The sequence below is a fragment of the Hylaeus volcanicus genome, chromosome 2 (assembly GCF_026283585.1).
Source record: "Hylaeus volcanicus isolate JK05 chromosome 2, UHH_iyHylVolc1.0_haploid, whole genome shotgun sequence".
Classification (NCBI taxonomy): domain Eukaryota; kingdom Metazoa; phylum Arthropoda; class Insecta; order Hymenoptera; family Colletidae; genus Hylaeus; species Hylaeus volcanicus.
In genome coordinates, this window is record NC_071977.1 from 15,341,074 (window position 1) to 15,364,799 (window position 23,726).

A 23,726-nucleotide genomic window follows, 5' to 3' on the forward strand; every position below is an offset into this window, starting at 1 on the left:
GTGTGTGTGTGTGTGTGTGTGTGTGTGTGTGTGTGTGTGTGTGTGTGCGTATGTATGTACGTATGTGAACAAATTTTTCGTTAACGTTTTCTAAAAAACTAATAGCGAGATCAAAATGATCGATGGTGCAATCGATGTGTATCAATCTAACTTAGAGCTGATTAGATTTTGTTCTCATTCGGTCCAGTAGTTTTTTAGTTTTTGTTAAGAAATCTTAACTCAATAACGCAATCTAGATGGGAGAATATAAATTTATGAGTGAATAACTAAACGGAAATAAATAATATATATATATTATTATTATTATATTTATGCGTATATAATACATGTATATATACATACAGGGCGCTCCAAAAGTATGGAAACAGTCAAATATTTTCAAAATGGAACATTTGTGAGAAAAATGGTTCAGAGAAATGTTTTAGGGTTTCAAAAATTCTATTGAATGATCGTGTCCGTTTGATCTTCAAAGGACCGGTCAAAGCCACGTCAAGGTCAACATGATTTTTTTAATGGAACACCTCATTTTTTATCATGCACTGTAAAAGCTGGCTATGAGATCTTTTCAAAACACTAGTTTCAAACATTTATTTTATACGCGATAGATGGCGCTGTAATCGGAAATCGGGAAGTACCTTGTGTGGCCCGTAAAGGCTCGCACACAAAATAAACATGAATAGCTATATGAATTAAGCGAGCAACAATAACCAGCTAGTTATATTTTATTTGCGCTCTATATAATATTAATATACATTTGAAATTGTATTTATATTAATATTAGAATTAAGTTAAATGAAAACACGACGTTTTTACCACTTCAATTTTGATAACGATTCATTTGGTGTAATATTTACCTGCCATACTCCTCCTTCGAGAATGTGCGTTTCTCGAGATTCAGTCCAGAAGTGAACGGATTTTTGTTCTGCTTGTCTTTATGTGCGTTCGCACACTGGTTGAACATCGCCACTTTTTCGCTCAAGGACTCCTAAAACACAGAATACATTGTCTTATACTTCAATTCTAATGTTTTCTGTTAGATACATAATATTCCTCAACGCTACAATAAACTTCTTTCCGCTGTGAATTTCAAAATCGTTTGGCTGAACTTCAAAACAGCTCAAAAGCCATTATGAAAATCAAAAAGGGTCAATTTTTCTCATTATCAAACTTTTTAGTAAATTTAGAGAAAAAAGAAAAGAAGACAACTAGATTGATAACACATTGATTAAGTGAAACTGAAATTGAGTATTCAAAAACACATTTTATACATTGCAAAAAAAACACTGAAAGAAGAGCCGTCCAATAGCTGAGAGAACACTGGTGCCGCCTCGTCGAGGCTAAACAGTGGGGCTTCTAATCCTCAAACCTGTCAATGTCATCGAATAATTTTCTTCGAGTGCATAATCACAAAGACTTTTTAAAATAGGGCTCTAGCATATTATTTTTAAATAAAACATAAATGTTGTGGAGTACATCCAATTTTTCTTTTTAATTTTAAATGAAAAACTATTTGATTACAAATTAATTATCCACCGGAACTACCCTGACAGGGATGTTTTCTTATTAATAGACACAATCTTGAAAATCTCTTTTGGAAAATCCTTTATACATGTTCAGTTTATAGTCAGTACAGTTAATTTCCTTTTAATTATCACGTAATTAATAGAACACGAATTATAGATAGTTATAATTTCGTTCACCATGAAATATGATTTAATTTTCTGGCTCAAATTATATTTAACTAATGAAAAATTTTACGTAAAATAAAAATTCTTCATTTATTAATACTAATAGTCAAATAAGAATACAAATTGGTAGAGTGTGTGGTGGTCCAGTAGGGAAAAGGATCGACTGCTTATCTCAGAGGTCAGAGTACGAATCCTCGTGGGTTACATTTCGTTATCATTTCACCATATACAGGGTGTCCCACGCAACTGAAACGGGCTGTATCTCCTGAACGGTTGGGAAAAGAAAAAAATGTTATAAGTGAAAGTTAAATTGTTTTGGATGGTGCATAACATGCAACCAATTTTATGCACTTTTGTGCATCAGTACATCAGAAGAATGCAACTGCGCTTTTTTTTAAAAATGGAAATCTTTATTTTCACGACACAGATCGATACAGTCTCTTGTGCTCTACAAAAAAGTACATGTCTTAAACTTGTTCGTTAGGAAGTTACTGAAGGTAAAAGTTATCCGAACTATTTCTGTCCCTTGGCAAGTGTTCGGGGTACGTACAGTGGGTGTAGAATGTATTCGTACACCGATCAATTTTCCAAAAAACTTTTGTGTCAAATTGTAGTTTCTTAACTTCTTTTTTTATAATCAATGATATTTTACATATTCTCGGAAGTCTCTAAGATAGATATAGTCCAAACAACATTTACTAGTTACTATAATTTCTGAAATTAACAAAAAATTGCGAAAAATGGGTAAAAGTATAGAAGCAATCAGTATTTGTACGATTCTTATGACGAACCATTTACAGTAGCGTTTGTAACGTAAACATATTAATTTATTGCTCCGTACGAATTAGAAAACATCAAATTTCCAGTAAAGTACTTGTAAAAATATCTGTAATAGAGGAATAGAAGAAGATCCCACTTCGAATAATTAATAATTTATTTAATTTAATGCTTAGAAAAGTTACAATAATTATAAAATCAAAAGGAAATCCCACGAAGGAAAGTATTATATACTTGTAAATTAATGTAAATATCTTTTTTTTTTTAATCAAGGTTTAAAAATTAAACAGTTGTGCGAAAACTTATTGCTTCAATATGTCTATCGATTAAGTTTTTTTTTTGTTAATTTCGTAACTTACATAAATAGCTATTTTTTTGTATTCTATCTATTCTAGAGATATCCGAGAATATGTAGAATGTCGTTGTTTATACAAAATAAGTTAATAAAATACAATTTTACATAGTTTCTTTGGAAATTGTTCGGTGTACGAATACTTTCTACACCCACTGTATGTGATATTCCATTACAATGTCTGTCAACATGAACGTGCTACTAATACTAATCACTGTAAGATTAAGATTTCCATCCGTTCGAACACTTGTTGTAATGCAGGTACTTGCCGAAAGACGAAAACAAGGCAGATAACTTTACTTTCGATAACTTCCTAATGAACAAGTTTAGGGCACTTTTATGTACAGCACAAGAAACTGCATCGATCTGTGTTTGAAAATTATAGGTTTCCATTTAAAAAAAAAGTTCAGTTGCATTTTTCTGATGCAGCGATGCACAAAAGTGCATTAAATTGGTTACATGTCATGCACCATCCGAAATCATTTAACTTTCACTTAGAACATTTTTTTCTATTCCCAACCGTTTAGGAGATACACCCCGTTTCAGTTGCGTGGGATATCCTGTATGATAATACATACACAGGGCGTTCAAAAAAACTCATTCAATATTTATATTGTATATAGGACACGTGAATGAAAAAGCTTTAGTAAACATAGGTCGAAAGGTCAACAGTTTCTGAGATATTCAGCAAATATTTCTATAAAACTTGTTGTTTCAAAGATATCTAAGGCGCTAATAGTTATTGCCCTACCCTGTGCATTTGTATATATAATAAATAACAAGTATAATGAAATAATATGTATACATAATATGTAAGTAACGTCATATACTAGTACTCTCTCAGTGTTAACAAAATAATAACTCTTTGTACCTACGTGCAAGTAGGAGTTAGTATTGTGAGAGTTGGTTTTGGAATGAGGGAGAGCAAGGAAGGTTGGTATGCGTGGAGAGGGAGTTAGGTTGGTAGTGTGTAAGAGAAAGAGGTTAGAGTGAATTAAAGGGGGAGGGTCAAGTAAAATTCAAAATTTTGACCTTTTTTTTGTTTAGAAAATTAGTTTACCATCTAGAGAATGTGCTCTGACTATTTCAGCTAAAACTTCGAAGTCTAAGTGTACCTACAGAGACATTAAAGTGATGCGACTCATGGTGTGCTTATCGTATTGCCGAAGTACAAAATAATTTACAGATTTTTACTTATCCCCCTCCACCACATCCAGACGTGCAAAAGGCCATCCTCCCAATATACAAAGCTTTGTCTCGCGATGATTTGCTTGAGAAATGCTTAGGTGGCTTTACGCGAAACGCAAATGAAAGTTTTAACGCTACTGTGTGGCGTCTGGCCCCTAAACATCTCAACTGCGGCTAAAAAATGATTGAAATTGCTGCACATTTGGCTGCCGGCGTGTTTAATGAAGGATACACCTTCATTTTAAATGTTATGAATGATTTACAACTGCAAATCGGACTCCAGTGTAAGCATTTCGCCGATACGTATGACATGCACCGTATTAGCAGACAGGAGCGTCGCAGCCTCGAGAGCACAAAAGAGGAAAGAACTGCCCGAAGAGGGAAACAAGCGGCATTGCTGAGCGAATTTGAGGAAAAAGAAGGTTTATTATACGGCCCTGGTATAGCTGCTTAACCTCAAATAATTTGTAAGCTTCACGAAGGACCATTTTTAGATCCGGAAACTTTAAACGCATTTTTTTCAAAACACAAAATTTCGCGCGCCGTGCAATGTAGCTTAGAGATTTCTCAGCCGATTGCTATGAAACTTGGCACAAAATATTCCTTAAACTATTCTCCTTTGCATCAACCTAAAAGTTTTTTATAAAAATTGAAATAAACAATGTTTTTAATCATTTTTTTTATAACAAGATTTTTTTAACATGACGTGAAATTTTAAATTAAAAATTTTATTTTTAATCTAGGTTGATGCAAAACGTATTGTGCTATATATTTTAACGAAAAATTGGTGGATTTTTTATTTCAGATAATTAGAGTGATCTGTGCGTTGCACGGCGCATTTTCGAGAAGCCAACTTCAAACAGCTGCTGTTCATTCATTTATGAATATTTTTACATAAAAAAAATTATATAGATTATCTAGATGCTACAAAATAACAAGTAATTAGTCGTAAATAAATATATATTACGCACTCTTCAAAAATAATTCGTGAAAAAGCGGTTGTTTACTTGACCGTCCCCCCTTAAGGTGAAAAAGCATGTGCTGGCATCAATGATGTTTTAATATACTAATTAATTATTAAATATATTATATTTAAATTATTAAATATAAATATATATAATATACTAATTTATTATTATAAATAAATAATTAAATAATATATAAAAAGTGTTAAAATTTGTTCCACCTTCCCACAAGTATTTCATTTGAATGGAAACCAGCTAAAATAGTCATCATTTGGTACTGTAAGCAAAATCTTGCAAGTGTCTTTCTCATATAGCAGTATGTCGAATATTCTGGCTTAGAATAATTAAAGAGACGCGATTTCCACGTCAGTGTCACGGCGCGCCTAATCAGCGTGGAATGTGTTGGAAGAGGGCCAGTCTGGATCATTTAACCGGCTCTGGCCATAAAAGATGGCTAGATGGCATAGTGACAAATTTTCGCCACGTTCATAAGAGCGACGCGTGATCCTTGCTTAGACATCCTCCTTTCGGAGGTTGACCGAAGTTACGACAGAGCGTTCCACATTTGAGAATTTTGTCAAAATAGGAATTTATGGATTTTTGTTGAGTTATTAAAAATGTGGAGCTTGTGTAATATTTGATGTAAGGGATTAGACGCAATGGTAGTGAGATATGTATTATTGGTGTTCAATATATTTCTAATGCAGTGTTGGAGGCCATTTTTAAAGTGATCGGTATAAGATGATTTATACTGAAGAGAAAGAATATATAAATTAAAATTGCTTAGAAAAATATGTTAATAAAAATTACTTTCAAAGTGAAAAAATGTAGTAAAATACAGTAAAAAATATATAATTACATAAGTATATATGTATCGATTATGTTTATGTATTATCTACTTTAATACTTCACTGCCTTTTGGCAATATATTACATTATCTATTAATTATATGTTATTTCATCATGCTTTATAATTCGTACATATAATATAACGACCATTTAATATTCCGAATTGAGCGAGCAGGACATCCATCTTTTTGTTACCACATTAATTGCCGTATGTTCAATGGGCGATCTAATAATAGTGGCAATTCGAGATTGATGGATTGGCCGGTCAAGAAATATTAAATGGCCGGCACGTTCTTCCAATTTAACAGTAATGGGTTTTTATTTATGGGTAAAGTTAAAACAGCAAGTATACAGAGAAATGGCAACAGCCAGAGAAGACATAAAGGAGCGAATAAGAAGAGGTTGCATTGCAATTGAATCAAATAAAGTTCATCGTCCAGTGTTTTCTACATTAAAACGTTTTAGAAAATGCATCCCAGGTCAAGATCATTATTTTTAACACTTGCTGTAGCAGTAAATACACAAATAAGAAAATTAATGAAATATTTTGAGAGTGCCTTGAAACAATTTATGTTCTATTACAGTCACCTTTTGTAGCCTTGAATAATCTTCAACTATAGGTCATTGTATTCGTCTTGAAACGCTCTATCAGAATGTGTTAAGAAACTGCATCATTCTATTTTAAAAAGCAGAGTCGACCTTTATGTCTCCTCTACGCATCCACCGATAAAAAAGTTATTGGCACTACGTTACGTGTCCCTCAAAATCAATCAACTCTTGTACGACACTTTTTTTTCTATCGCTAAAATTAAACAAATTGTATACACCCTGTATACATATTGGTCCTTGAACGGGGTGGTTCGGGGGGTGATTTGAAACAACTTTTTCCTTAGTGAAAATGTTGTCCGGGGCTTCGTTAAGGAGATATTAACGGAAAACACTGACCAATCAGAGCACGAATACAGGGTGTCCCAAAAATGTTGGAGGTCCTTGAAAGGGGTGGTTCGGAAGGTGATTTGAAACAACTTTTTCCTTTGCAAAAATGTCGGATGGAGCTTCGTTAAGGAGATATTAACAGAAAACCCCGACCAATCAGAGCGCGCGTATACCGTTGGAGCGGCCGTGGTAGCGAAGACTACGCGTTGGCGGCCGAGCTTGTACGCGAACAAGTGACTCGACGTATATCGAAGGACATTGACGCGGCCGCCTAGCGCGTAGGCTTCGCTACCACGGCCGCTCAAACGGTATACGCGCGCTCTGATTGGTCGGGGTTTTTTTTGTTAATATCTCCTTAACGAAGTCTCGGACAACATTTTCGCTAAGGAAAAAGTTATTTCAAATCACCTCCCGAAACACCTATTTCAAGGAACTGCAACATTTTTGGGACACCCTATATACAGAACTAAATGATACAGAGCTTTAACTCCAAAATTATCGGTCGAATGCAAAGTTTCAAATATGGAAATTTCATGGTAAAATGTTGCTCATGTTTCAGCGAGAAGGAATTTTTCTTAACTTTGTTATTTAACGAGATATGATGGTCAAGTTTTGCTTTTCAAATGGAACTATATATTTTTTTTTATATCATGCGATAGTACTTTTCCATACGAATTCATTAAGCCTTAATATATTTACCCGATTTTTATTAGTTTGCTAATTTTGGGATTCTAGGCCCAGAATATTGGGATTCTTCCCATTTTCCTTCTTTGGGCCTAAAATCTCAAGTGAGACCCCCTCGTATCGATTTCAAGAACCGCAAGAATGGGACCGGCCGGGCCGAACAGAGTTTTTTCCGTGAAAATTAGCAAACTTTGAAGCGTTATAGCTTGAAAACTAATAAAAATGGGGTAAATACATTAAAGCTTAATGAATTCGTCTTGAAAAGTGTTATCGCATGATATAAAAAAAAAATATGTACTACCATTTGAAAAACGAAACTTGACCATCATATCTCATTAAATAACAAAGTTAACAAAAGTTCCTTCTCGCTGAAAAATGAGCCCCAATTTACTATGCAATTTCAATATTTGAAATTTTGCATTCGACCGATAGTTTTGGAGTTAGAGCTCTGTATCACTTAGACTGGGGCACCCTGTATAAATACTTTTTGCTCGTACCAGAGTTGTGCAAGTATGTCTGAAAGGATTAAAAGCTCATATACTGATCATCAGTTTCTTTGTTGGGTTACAAGAGGATAAGCAATATCTGTTCTACGATCATTTTACGAGTTTCTCAAGAATTCTGGTAAACCTCTATCACAAACAAATGTTATTTACAAATCGAAAAGGAAATGTTTCGTGTCATACCACTGCAAGACCTGTTTTCATAATCGAAACTAGGAAGATACAATTACAAATTATCACTCTTTATAAGCTTGAAAATTATGCTATTTGTAATTGCTTAATTTTCGACGTGTAATTTTCAAAAAATTCTTAATGAAGCATTTCTAACATTTACAATTCTATAAGGTATATACATTTAAGTTATGAAATATATTTTCAGTGCTTTCTAATTTTCAGATTGATAACAAAGCACTCGATAATGAAGCATAAAGTTCAAATGAGTAACCAAAAAATTGCTTAACTATAATTTTGTATATTTGGACAAATTTGTTAATAGCGTAGAGATAAAGCGCAGTACTTCCTCTGTTTATATAGAATTTCAGTTTGTATAAACTAAACATTACTGAATCGTTTTCTACGAAAGAAAATTTTCTATGGATATTTTTGGAAGGTGAACTATCTATAGAACACAAGGCATAAATGGGTGGAGACGCCTAATAATAGAAACGCGTGACAGAAACGTATAGTTCAGTGGAATAAGAATGTTTTAACCAGCCTGGTGCGTCAAGTTCATTGTCGAATGGGTCTTGAACTACTTCTCGTTGAATTTATTTACAATTCGAATACTTTTACGGTCATTCAAATATTTGGAAAATTTAATCCGAATAGTGGACTATCCAAATGTTACTCAAATATTGAACTATTTGAATATCGATTATTATTATAATACTTCACTTCTCGATTACTATTCAAATGTTTGATGAGTGTAATTCGAAAAACTTCTCTGTTAGAATACTGAACTATTCGTTACTCAAATGCTACTGAAATATTGAACTATTGAAATATTACTCGAATACTTCACTTCTCAAATACTGTTCAAGTGTTGGATGAGTATAATATGAAAAACTTCAGTGTTAGAATACTGAACCTGTCAACTACTCAAACGCTACGCAAATTCTATTCAAATATTTGGCAACTGTGATTTGAAAACTTTACTATTAGAATAATGAACTACTCAAGTGATATTGGATATTGAACTACTCAAATGCTACTCAAAGTGTACTCAAATATTCTTCACATATTTGGCAACTGTGATTCGAAATCTTCACTATTAGAGTAACGAACTACTCAAGTTCTATTTGAATATTGAACTACTCAAATGCTACTCAAATTCTACTCAAATATTCTTTAAATATTTGGCGAATGTGATTAGAAAATTTCATTATTAAAATACTGATCTACTCGAGTGCTATTCAAATATTGAACTACTCAAACACTACACGAATGTTGAACTAGTTGAATATCACTCAAATACTATTCGAATACTTGAAGTACAAGTATTTGGGTATTCGTAATATTCTAAACTTTATGTTTTAATACGCGCTAATATTTTATACTATTATTTCCAATATACTCAAACATTTAAAGTCCATTCGCAGCATTCGAATGCCAATTAAATAAAATGGCAATCCGATGTTCGTGAGTTAAAAAAAAAACAAATCACTGTACTGTTTATCTCCTTCGAACAAAATTTTGCCCAATCTCTAACTCTTTTAACATAATGTTCATAGATACTCACATACATCAACGACGACATTGTTTCACCACGTATCGTTTACAAAAAAAAAAGTATAGAGACTAAACTATTAATACTGTTCGAAGGAATAACGAGGAAAATCGATTCGAACTAGTCGAAGACTCGCGTTCGTCGCGATATCAACCGTTCAGCAATGTTTTGTGGACACACGCACGGTGAATACCACGTCCCGACGCCGCGCGCCTTTTTATAAGATGGTAGCGACGTCAAAAATCTCCCACCAAGAATTTCCGGAGGCAAGGCTCTCGCCACCGAGCCGAAATATTTGCCGCTTTCGCGAGCCAATTCCGCGCGAATTCGCTGCTTTTGATTGGCTGCCAGCACCGCGTCCGCGGACCGGAAATGATGAATCTTCGATTCCGTCTTGCTCGAGTTTTCTGACTACGATATTCATTCACAAAAACCGCTCGCGGCGAATCGTCTTTGTTTTTGTTTACGTTTTACTTCCTTTATCGAATTTTTCCATTTTTAGAGAAGATTCATCGGAAAAATATTGGGAAAATTTGGGTTCTGCTAATGGTGTGTGATGAATTGAATTTTGGTTTGTTAATTACTGAAACAGCATACTTCATTTTTAATTAAGAAAAATGTAATAGCGTAAGTCAGTTGCAATAGAAAATAATACATACAATTTCTTTTGAATGAAAAATAATGTAATTTAATAGCATAGATCAGTTTGAGTTGAAAATATAATAATATTAAGTTCGAAATGAAGACATTGTAATACACTAGCGTAATTCATTTCAAACAGAAGATATAATACACTCGTGGACACGATTAATGCCTCACCAGAAATCATCAGAATAATCATTTTTTTTTTCAAAATTCAAGTGAAAGAGAAATATTTATTTATTTATTCAACCATAACACATAATAATTACTTTATCTATTATACACCTTCTATTTCCTATAAAAATATAATTAGAAGATTAATCGCAATAATATTATACACACTGGCCTTCAAAATTAAGAGGTAACTTTTTCAAAATTTCGTAAATATGGGAGTTTTCAACCGATTTTCGTGAAACTTCGTCAGGAGTAGTTTTGTATCATCTGGCTGTAGGCCAAGTTGAATTAGCGAGGGTTGACGCGAAGGGGTTAATTCACCCCCGTAAAGGGGTTGGTGGAGAAAAACGGAATTTCTGAAAGGGCCAGAGGTGACGGAAGAGGTTGAAAAAAATCAAAAAAACCTTTGGGGCGACTCTCCTTGATGCCCTCTACAAAATGCACCCCTTGAAATCCCTCTTGGACAAACCCACCCCCCACAACCTCCCACCCCCTCTAAAATCCACAATTTTTGGACTACAGTCCCGAATTTGGGCTCAATGCATTCCCTGGAATCCCCTGATCCAAGAAATGTCAACGCCCACGCCGTGCGCTCCATTAGGCACCCCTGGAGGGGGGGGGGGGGGGGGGAGCGGAATAGCTCACCTATATCAGTTGTTTTGTTTCAGAAGTTTACGGAATTATTGTTGGATTTTCTCTTCACTGAAGCAGAAAGTTTTCGTTACAAAAACCATCTCTGCGCGTTTGGGTTTCGTTCCTACAGACACAAGTCAAGAGGGTGCAGCTGCGTCCCATCTTGGCTTGTTTAAACAAAGTATATAGGGTCTATAGTTCAGTCTCGACAGGGTCTATAGTTCAGTAATGAAATTCTTCGCATTAAGGTTTTTTTGATTTTTTTCAACCTCTTCCGTCACTCCTGAAACCTTCAGAAATCCTGTTTTCCTGCACCATCCCCTTTACGGGGGTGAATTAACCCCTTCTCATCAACCCTCGCCAATGCAATTTTGCACACACTCAGAGGACACTTCAAAACTACTCCTGACGAAGTTTCACGAAAATCGGTTGAAAACTCCCATGTTTATGACGTTTTGAAGAAGTGTCCCCTTAATCGTGTATAATAGCATATTTCATTTCCAATTGAAAATAATATAAGCAAATAATTTTCGTCGTGTAATATTTATAAACTTCCTACTGAAACACAGTACCATTTAGATTCTAACATTAAAATTTTTATAAAATTATATATTAAATTAAAATTATTAAATTATTAAATTAAATTATTAAATTATAAAATAGATTTTCAATGCTTTTTAATTAAAAATTTCATAAAACTATAATTCATTTTTAATTCAAAACAATATATAACACACCTCATTTTCAATTTTTATATGTGATATAAACCTATGAATGAAAACATTCAAAATTGATGGTCGACAAAAAGAAAAATTAATTCGATTAATTCCTGTTGAGCTATTTTACGATGATCGAAAATGACTCGAGTTAGAACGATTGAAATAGTGAGGGAACTAGTAGGAAATTAGGATAAGCTTCCTTGGAGGTCTCCGTGGCGCCATTCCTAATTTATAGTATAACCCAACTGGTGTAGTTTAACCGTCCAACAGATGTCTGGAGGTATGTACATATTTCGTTGTTGGCGCGCAGCTGACATTAGAGTAGCTCGGAAATGTTTATCTCGAGTGGAAATGAATATTTTTCACACGTCTCGGATTCACGACGCAACAATATATATTTGAATATAATGTGTGTACTTCAAATATTTCGACATTGTTTGGTTTTGGGGCCTCTACAGGAACAATTTAAAGGATCATAAAATCCATAACGAAAAGAAATAGATGACAGAAAAAGATTTAATTATGTAGACGAGAAAAGAAAGAAATATTTTATAGAAAATAATAGGGTTAAGAAGGGAAAATAAAATTTAAAGACACTGACTTAAAATACGTAAAAGTAAACAAGTTAAAAATTGTAACAAAGCTCTGATTCCTATGTCCAAGTTGGAACACTTAAAAAATTTTTTCGAATGGATTATTTTTTATTTTATTTGGTTGTAATATTTTGCTAAAGCTCAATTCAAAAAGTTATTAACCGTTTATGAAAATTATTTAAGATTTGGTTACTATATTGATTATTATTTATTAGAACGTTTATTCATCTCCATAAATTGTTTTGTTTCAAAAAACTTGTAGCTTGAGACTTGATAATAAGACTAGAACTATTTCAATAATCAAATATTTAAATATTTTATAAGAATACTCCCCCCCCCCTTATTTATCATAAATTTTCTTATGTTTTCCATACTATATCTTCAATAATAAAGAAGCCCAAAATATTCTCTCTTCAATAAACTCACCTTTAAAAATTAAAGTAAACTTCAACTCGTTTGCTGATTAAAATCATCACTTTATATTATTCAATTTATTTTACATAACCATTCTATTGCAAAATTAAGTTTCAAACAAACACGTTGAAGAACTTTACGAGGTTCCCAACGGAGCATATCGCGTGGGATTAAGGGGTTAGTCGCAGTCAGGAAGAGGAAAAACGACATTTCTTTGTGATTTTTTTTTAGTTATTAAATAATAATTTGCGTAAGTAAAAATTAAGTATATTATAAAGCATGTTTTAAAGAACTAAAAAACATTTTTTGTTTTAAGAAATGTTAATTTATATCGTCATAACAGCCGATGACGTAGACGATGATTTAAAAACATAGGTTTGCGGTGAGCAAGATTTCTCTACACTGGTTTACCTGAAAACAAAAACAAAGGTAGATTTCGATAATATATTAGTCTAGCGGGTCTTTGATCGAAGCATTTTGGAAAAAATTAATTTAAAACAAAATGGCGTACATTTGAAAATGATTTTCAATTTTTTCATTAAAATTAAGCGGTTCAATACAGGATAAAAAAAAGTATACAAGAAAATAAAAAATCCTTCGGTCAGGGACCCGTTAGTCTAATATATTTTCTAAATCTACCTTTAGTTTTGTTTTCAGGTGCACCAGTTTGAAGAAATCTTGCTCACCGCAAACCAAGTGACCACCCACGCCATCGCCTGTTATGACGAAATGAATTAACCTTTTTTTAAAACAAAAATTCTTGTATAGTTCTTTAAGACATACTTTGTAATATATTTACATTTCATTAATAAAAATTATTATTTAATACCTTAAAAAAAAACACACAAGAAATTGTCCGTTTCCATTTTTCTGACTGCGACTAACCCCTTAATAGCGATTATTCTTCCGTTCAGAAGTTTCTAATAAAAAACAAAAAAATATATACATGTCCAATTGAGTAACCTCCTCCTTTTCGAAGTTGGTTAAAAACAATGCCTATCTATGGAAATATAAACTCGTAGATTATAAATTCCAGTTACATTTCTTATACAGATTAGATTAGATATCCCATTATTTGTGGAACTTCACGATTCGTAAAAGGCCTGCGATGGCTCAAATAAAATACGCAAGCGCCATCATTCTCGTTTGAGCCGATACGAGGTAATCTTTGCTTGCATCCCTGGCTAATTTTACATACCGACATATTTCGATGAAATTCCAACCGTTGCACATGGCCATAATTACGAGTCATTTCGACGATATTCGATGAATGTGACTTATCTCGCGCGTGACGAATAGTAAATGAACTAAATTTAACATTTTGAGAACGTAGTATTTTTGGGGGCAATTTAACGCCGAAGAAAATTATTTATTGGGAGGATAAAAACACCTTGGTGAATACTAAGTTGAATATTTTGGGACAAAGTTTTAGTCTGAAATATACTTGATCGAATTTTGAATTGTTGACATCATTTAATGTCAATTATAATTACCAATTAAAAATAATATAATAGCACAATTCATCTGTAATAGAGAATAATGTAATCGAATAACACAATTCATTTTCAATTAGTTTAATTAGAAAGTAATGTAATTTTGTAGCATAATTCATTTTGAATTAAAAATAATATCATTTAATCGTATAGTTCGTTTTCAATTGAAAACTTGCAATAACTTTCATTTTACATTTTTTCTTTGTAAAACCAATAATAAACCAGCTATTGTACATTTTATGGTTGATGACCCAAAACACTCTCCCACCACGAATTTTTCCAATGCCACCCACATTTGATTTCCAATTAATTTTATAACCTCTAATCATAGTTTATACATTTACATTATGAAGAAGTATTCCCAAAACTTCAAATTACATTGAAACTTCTTGTTTATAAAAATTGTTTCGACAATCTCTGATGAATAAGATTTCCTGTACCAGTTTTGGACACCCAGAAAATTCACTTGAGTCACACAACGAGGTATGTTAGGAAACATAGTTTTGGGAATTATGAAGCATGCTCGTCAATGTCTCCTGCAAAATTGAAGCAGCACGGACATGTTACCTCTCCAAGTATTCAGAAATGGCGTTTTCTAAATTTGCTAGGCTTCACGTGATATTTTAAAGAAATTCGTTGCCAAAAAGACACGGGAACAAGTACCGGGTAACTCGATTAACGAGGGGATCGTGTTACCGTGTTCTGATCATCCCAAATTAACTTCCGACCAGGAACAGTTTGTCACTGACAAAGTGACGATATACGAGCTGGATCGAGCTAGGGGATGAATGTTAAAAGTGCTCGTAAATCAATGGGTGAGTTTCCCTAATATTCATCGCGGCGTCTTTTACTGATTCAGTATTTAACTCTTCAACACCTATTTAACCCTCACAATCAACACAATAACCGATCAAATTCCAATATCTCGTTTATCATTAATTTTACAGAAAAATTGGATATTAGAAAAGTTATTGTAAATTAAATTTGGAAACATTTTCGCTGTATACAAATTTTCGCTAGGCCCGATAGTAACAGAAATATGAGCCCATCCTTCAAACACCAAAAGCTAAATCAACGAATGTTGTCCTTTAAAATAAGATAATTAACTGTGGGTTAGCCGGATGAGAAATTGAAATTCTATAGTGTCGCTTAAAGTATAGTATGTCGTAAGAGGGAGGTTTGGGGCATCACCCACAAAATTCACAATATCTTGCTTGACGTTAATCTAATAGAGAAAACGCATATAATGAAAATGATTACAAGTCTAATTTCGAAACATTCTCTTGGTATACAAATTTTCTCTAAACTCAATATTAACTGTGAGATGAATTAACTATGAATCATGAATGTATCTTTTGAAGTATCCCCTTATACAATATCCAATATCTCGCTTATTCTCCGCCTCACGAATAAATTTTGTAACTTTGCACTCCCACACAAATTTTCTAAAAACGCCACACTAAGGAGGCATAGTAATTAAAAATGAAATTGAAACAAGTTCACATCTGTGCATCAGCAAATGATAAAATTTCCCCTGGCTCAGGCAACTTTCATCAATTACTAAACAAATGCAACGTTTAATTTTGTTTCATCGCGCTGCCACAACTCTGAATTCTCAAGCGCATACCATGACACGCGTTTACTCGTTACTCGTAAATGAATCAGCCTCGACGTTAGTCGAACGACGGCCCACGTATCGAGGGTCCCCGTTTCGTTGAAAAACAACGAATTCTGACGCATCGTAGGTAAATTTACTGCGAACGTGCTCCTGCGGAATTTCGCGTTCACTATTAGAGTCGAGGGCGGCCTCTGACGTAGCCGTTCATTGATAGCCGTTGGATCCGACGACGCAAAAACGCGTCTAATTTCGCGGTTCCGTTTGACCACCGGTCGGGGATGCGCCTTTTACGGTTGTCAGTGCCGCGTGTGCCACTTGGAACGGCGAAAACTTTTACTAGAACGGCGTTTAACGAAGAATTGGATTAAAGTGGTGTAGTGTGATGTAAAGGTAGGCTCAAAAGTTTATTTATTGGCACTAATAAAATACAATTTGAGAGTTTGTAAGATTGAATGAAAGGATGGGTATTCTGGAGGAAATTAAAATTAAGAATTTAAGGTAAAGATAGGCTCAAAAGTTTATTTATTGGGAGTGGTGAAATAAGATTTAAGAATTTGTAAGATTGAATAAAAGGATGGGTATTCTGGAAAAAATTAAGACCACGTTAGGCTTAAAAGTTTATTTATTGGCACTGATGAAATATGATTTGAGATTTCACAAGATTGAAAGGAGAGATGAGTAGTTTAAAGATAATTTGTGTTATTTGGATAGTGAGATAGGGAATGGTGTATTTGGAAATAAGATTGAGGATGTGTGTTCTTGGACTAGGTCGTCGCTTTTTGAAGTTATTTAATTATTATTGTAACTTGGATATTTCCAATCTGTTTAGTCATTGATGCAATTTGTATTAGTAATGACTTGCTTGGAAATAAAATTGAAAAGGTGTCTTCTTCAATTAGGTCACTATTTTTCGAAGTTATTTAATTATTATCATAATTTGTATATTTTCGATCTGTTTAGTTATTGCTGTAATTTGTATTGGTAACGATTTGCTTGGACATAAAATGGAGTAAGTGTGTTGTTTTTTTAATTGAATAGCTTAGATCAGTGTCTTCCAGTTGTTTAATTATTCTTATGATTATTATACATTCTACAGTTTCAATTTGTGTATCGATACAATCTGTATCCGTTAAATATGCAATTACTCTTCTTAATCATGTTGCCAACCACTTGAGCTTTCATCATTGTATTTTGAAGAGGGTTAGATATTTTTGAAGAAATTTCTATTGTCTAATGGTAGAATAGAGTATTTGAGTAATTTATTTCAATTAAATAAAAATTTATCAAATAAATATAAACTACTGGACAAAAATAGCGGAAGACTTTTTTAAATGTTCATAATTATGAGAGTTTTCAATCGATTTCGGTGAAACTTCGTGAGGAATAGTCTTCAAGTGTCTTCTGGAAGTGCGCAAAATTGCATTGGCGAGGGTTGATGTGACGTGTTTATTTTCTTTTCTACAGTTTAAAAATTCATTTAAAAAAAATAGTTTAACTGTGCTCTAGAAACTTCACCAAAACTTATTCTTCCTCAAAGCGATCCACGTGGAAATGGAGTTTGAGAAATGGTGGTTTAGGTAGTTTCAAGATTTGTTTAGCCTTGAAACAACAAGTGTATACGTGAACCAGTAAGAGATGGATGATAATGTGTATTTGGCAAACAGCTTTACGAGAATCAATCTGTATAGTATGATTGTAAATATTGGGTAAAATGAAAACTCTATATTAGCACAAAATTGAATTTTTTTAATCGAGTATTCTTTTATGAACATATCAAAATAATTATCAAAGTGTCACTGCATCTCTACGCTTTCTACGTTCTATGTCATAAATAGTAAAAAAAAATTGAATGACAAAAATAAGTAGACTGTATTTGCTTTGTATCATCAATCATAAAAATGCGAGGTTAAATTAATAAATAAAGTGGAATAAAATTAGCAGCTTCAATTTGATAAATAGAATGTTGTTAAATTTGGAGCTTCAATTTGATAAATAAAATGCAGTGAAATTAGCAGCTTCTAGGATGTGTCAAACGTGCTGGAATGAACCAGTACAGCATGTCTGACCTTTGATGAACAGTTTCACTTAAAATGCTATGCGTACGAACTTGGAGTCTGTCTGACAGAGGCTTGGAAGTATCTACTAGAATAAAGCAAAAAGTGGAACGTTCTATAGGTGATAATTTATCTGCTGATTTTATGCGCTTATGATACAAACTAATATAATAAACACATGCTAAACGTAACCAAAATATATGTGCACTTATGCAAAATGAAATGCTAGTATTAATTCTTCTTTCTATATTATTGTCCGTCATAAATGCATAAAATTCGCAGTCTAATTTTAATAGATAAGAATTCAGGTCCCGTTTGTTTACTATGTTCGTTATTTTTTAAATTAATCTGGGAATTAATGACAATTTATCCACAAAAGACGCAGGAATGATTTCTTTTGTAAGTGACAACATATTATGTCATCTGATAAATTCTTACCACTTATTGTTGTACTATTCAAATTAATGTATGAAACAGTCTTTAAGTATTATGAATAGACTGCGGATCTTTATGCATTTATAGGAAATTTGAATATGAAAGAAACTAAAAAATGCAAGCAATATGCAAGACTATAAAAAAGATTGAAAGTAAAGTTTATGTTATAATATTTGCAGAATAAAATAAATTCCTATTTAGGCTCAATTTTTGTAGGCACGTTCCCGAAGATTTTATTTTGGATAAAGATCCGCAGTCTAATTATGAAAATATGTAATTAGTTAATTACCCTCTCCTGAATGAAATGAATTGACTGAATTAAGTGAATTAAATTACTGAAATTAAGGAAACGAGTAAATCTAATAAATTAACGGAACCATTCAAACCAATTATAGGAAATTACCTCACCACAACAAAATAATATCATCAAGAACCAGCACTGTGACTACCCTCTCGTTTGCCTATTATATGTCATTGCCATATTCTCATATTTAAATTAAAAGCAAATTTATTTTACCAAAGTGTTATGATCACTTGAACATATATTATACATAGTACTGCTTTCGTTCTCAACATGTTCTCATTATCGAGAAACTAAAAATTTTGTATGCCTTATCACAATGATAATACAATGGGTGTAGAATGTATTCGTACACCGATTAATTTCCCAAAAAACTTTTGTGTGATATTGTAGTTTTTTAACTTCTTGTTTTATAATCAATGATATTTTACATATTCTCGGAAGTCTCTAAGATAGATATAGTCCAAACAACATTTATTAGTTAATATAATTTGTGAAATTAACAAAAAAATGCGAAAAGTGGGTAAAAGTATAGAAGTAATAAATATTTGTACGATTCTTATGACGAACCATTTACAGTAGAGTTTGTAACGTAAACACATTAGTTTATTGCTCCGTACGAATTAAAAAACATCAAATTTCCAGTAAAATACTTTTAAAAAAGGTTCTAATAGAGGAATGGAAAAAGATCCCACTTCGAATAACTAATAATTTAATTAATTTAATGCTTAGAAAAGTTGCAATAATTATAAAATCAAAAGGAAATCCCACGATGGAAGTATTATATACTTATAAATTAATGTAAATTTCTTTTTTTTTTCAATCAAGTGTTAAAAATTAAACAGTTGTACGAATTGCTTCAACATTTCTATGGATTAATTGTTTTTTTTTCTTGTTATTTCCGCAACTTACATAAATAGCTATTTTTTTTTTTAATCTATCTATTCTAGAGATTTCCGAGAATATGTAGAATGTCATTGTTTATCAAAAATAAAGTAATAAATTACAATTTTACATAGTTTTTTTGGAAATTGATCGGTGTACGAATACTTTCTACACCCACTGTATATGATTCTTAGAAATATTTGTCATATTTCTTGTAATTCAAATAACAAGACCTTGAATATTTTCCTACTTTCCTATCAAAATCATTATACCATCGCTATAAAATTTCTGTAGTTTTTAATTGAATATAAACGCAATCTGTGTCACGAACTAATTAAATGACCTAATTGAATAGAACTTTCGCGCAACGAAGGGTGTTAAATTCGAAAACGGATTTCCTTTGAATAGTTTCTCGATGATCGTGAACTGCGCAACGAATTCGACGGTTGTTGGCACCGGCCCCGAGATCTCGTGGTAATTAGGCGAATCCGCGTCAAGGGAATTACATAACCGCGACGGATTTGAGTCATAAAACTTGCGAGATGACACCAGGCTGCGATTTAGATCGTCCTCGCGCTGGCGATGCCCTCTGTGAAAACTGTGAATGGCGAAATCGCTCAGGTTTTCTCCGTGCCGTCGAGACTCGAGTATTTTATAAATAAATCTTTTGTGACGACGAAAAAAATTCCTTCGCAATAGGAATTTAGCGAAATTTTTATCTAAGATGAGAATGATAATATTCAACTTTTTGCTACTTGTTGAATATGGATTAAAATTTAGATTATGAAATTAAGTATTTTTCAATGAATAAGTAGAAATATACTAAATTAATATAAAATGGTTGCATTACATAATAATATATTATGTGATATATTAGGTTGAATATAAGAAGAACAGCGGGCCAAGGATAGAAAGTCATTCGTCGTTTAAAACAAAATTAATGAACTTTCTCTCAATATACAACATGACATTTTAGTATTTATTGAATAAGGACTAGAATTGAAATTACAAAATCAAACATTTTTCAATGAATAAATAGAATAAGTTATACAGTGGGTGTACAAAGTATTCGTACACCGATCAATTTTCAAAAAAACTATGTGAAATTGTAATTTATTAACTAATTTTTTATAAACAATAAGATTCTACATATTAACAAAAATTAGTTATTTATATAAAGTGCGAAATTAACAAGAAAAAACAATTAATCGATAGAAATATTGAAGCAATAACTATTCGCACAATAGTTATTCGAAGTGGGATCTATTTCCATTCCTCTATTAGAATCTTTTTTAAAAGTACTTTACTGAAAATTTGATGTTTTCTAATTCGTAAGGTGCAATATTATGTGTTTACGTTACAAACTTTACTTTAAATGGTTCGTCATAAGAATCGTACAAATACTTATTGCTTCTATACTTTTACCCACTTTTCGCATTTTTTTGTGAATTTCACAAATTATATTAACTAATAAATGTTGTTTGGATTATATCTATCTTAGAGATAATATACAATCTCAATCTGTTATACAATCTGTTGTTTTACAATAATGTAAAATATTATTGATTATAAAACAAGAAGTTAAGAAACTACAATTTAACACAAAAATGTTTTGGGAAATTGATCGGTGTACGAATACATTCTACACCCACTGTAAATAGAAATACATTAAATTACTATAAAATGGTTGCTGTGTATACTAATACTAAGTGGTTGAATATGGTGTACTAGGTAAAATATAAAAAACCAGGAACAGAGAACCAAACAGTTTGAAAGTTATAAGTCATTTCAAAAAAAAAATTAACGAGCTTGCTCTTAATATCTAACCAACATTCAACAAAGTAGAAATGTAATGAGTTGATCGGATAAACTTTGTGAACAAATCATTTTACGTAATTTTTGTTTTCTTCATATTAAATGCAATTTGACAGTTAGCTGGTCACGATAGCTATTCGAATGCCTTCTGTCGAATGAAAAGGAAAAATTATGTGCACTCCGTCTGGACAAGGGTGAGCTGTGGCGCCTAACCAAGGTCACAGATAAAGAAATTGCGTCCTTTCGAGCGTGCGACGACCCCTTTTTGTGGTCGAGCTTGAAATATCTTCGATAAGACTGACCTTCGGTTTGCTACAACCTCTGACAAAATGTAATTCGGTCAAATGAGTTGACGCTGATATACTGAAAGCCACTTGAATTAAAAGTGAGTGAAATTTGAAGAAAGTGAACATTTAAAATAATATTTTCGATAATAACTGCTAGATCTTTTGGATAAAATAATATTTTTAATAATAGATGCTAGATCGTTTAAATAAAATAATATTTTGCATAGGAAAAGAAATTTTGAACAATAAAACTAACGTTTGCCTATTATATGTCATTACCATATTGTTATATTTAAATTAAAAGAAAATTTATTTGATCAAAGTGTTATAATTACTTGTGCATGTAGTACTACTTTATCACAATAATAATATATGATATTCAGAAATATTTGTCATATTATTATTCAATACAAGATAATTAACTTATTCAAATGATAAATGTAAAATGCATACACTTCATCTCTGTTTAAAAGTTTCTTGAAATTCAATGGACTAAGACTTCAGAAAACATTGTAAAGACTCAATCACTAAACTCAATAATAATGTTTATATATTTAAATAAATGTTTAAATTAGCAATAAGTATTCATTGGCAATATACTATAGTATGCAGTGATATAGCAAGTATGAATATCACTATAATGAATATATTGAAACCTTGAGAGCAAACTAACATAAGAATAATTCTTAGCAAATTTCATAAAATGACATTAATAATCCAATCACAATACTTTAGTACACTAAATTTATTTACCACGTATGTAACAATTCAGCAGGCCTATGGAGGTTAATAAATACACATTGTAATTCGATATGACGAAGTGGAACACCATCCAGTTGCATCCCTGTTCGTTCGTAAGCCCGATAAAATTAAACTGGACACAGTTTTATTAGCGGAGAATCGATTTTGCGCCACGGCCTTTGCCCTTATGGTTAACCCGTGCATAAATCGATGCATGCCTCAGGAATATCAAAACACGTACGGAGTAATGCATAGATTGCATGTGAACATTTTGATACTTGGTAGGAAGTGCTCGAGAAAACATTAATCCTCAGATTCAGCAAGTGGAGCAATTCAAAGATGAGGCAGACCTTTTAATTTATGGATAAAAATCAAACATGATACAAATTATATGTTACCGTTTATATTCGTCTCTGTATTTCTTTATAATAATTTATGTGTGTGTTCTTTTTTGACATGTATACCTTTCTTGATGATGTCTGGTTTGTTTAAATGTGTCTACCTTGTTTGATTATATTTGCCTTGATTTTTCTAGAGAACTTTTCTAGGTTTCATTCGTTTGATGAAATGCATGAAATGAATTAAATCTATTAAATTAATCATGAATGAGATATGAATCAAATGAATTAAATGCATGAAATAAGTTGAATGAATTAAATTAATTAAATGAATCGAATGAAATGCATGAAATGAATAAATCTACTAAACTAACGGATTCATTGAAAACAGTTATGGAATATGATCTCATCTCTACAAAATAATATCATTAAGAACCAGCACTATAAATAAATTTAACTACTTAAGTAGTCTAAAAAAAAAAGATCAGATGGTAAAAATTCAACCATAAAATTGAATGTAATTCGATCGAACGACGAAAAAAGAATGAATGAATTTGTTCCTAATATCCAACACGACATATTTAACACACAAGTCGTGACCAGTAGAAACGATCACGCGACGAAACGACATACACATTCGTGCTTGTCGCGAATCCACAAAATCGTCTCCCATTTCGAAGCAAGTGGCTCGCGTCCAGGTGAGAGCAAACAAATCGTCGGTTGCGGATATTGTTCCATGACTAATGCAACCGCGATTGCCAAAAAACGCGCTGCTCGACCGTCGCAATGAAAATCTTCGAATTCCGATGGACAACTGTCGCGCGCATGTCGTTGACACTTGTCGCAATGTCGTTCCCGCGTTCCTTGTCAACTTTTCTGGCGTTCGGAGATCGTGAAAATTTTAATCAAATTCTCGT

At 32.5% G+C, this 23,726-nt stretch overlaps 2 protein-coding genes across 2 annotated transcripts in view; one reads left to right on the forward strand and one right to left on the reverse strand.

Moving 5' to 3' along the window:
• The window catches only part of LOC128884970 (actin-binding Rho-activating protein-like), a 33,224-nt gene that overhangs the window by 3,258 nt on the left and 6,240 nt on the right, over positions 1-23,726 (reverse strand). The window contains exon 2 of the mRNA XM_054138700.1: positions 855-985. Coding sequence (XP_053994675.1) covers positions 855-985 — 131 coding nt within the window. The remainder of the gene's footprint in view (positions 1-854; positions 986-23,726) is intronic.
• Positions 16,224-23,726, forward strand: part of LOC128884969 (elongation factor 1-alpha) — a 45,565-nt gene continuing 38,062 nt past the window's right edge. Inside the window, exon 1 of the mRNA XM_054138699.1 lies at positions 16,224-16,343. The gene's annotated coding sequence lies outside the window, so the exon portion shown is untranslated. The remainder of the gene's footprint in view (positions 16,344-23,726) is intronic.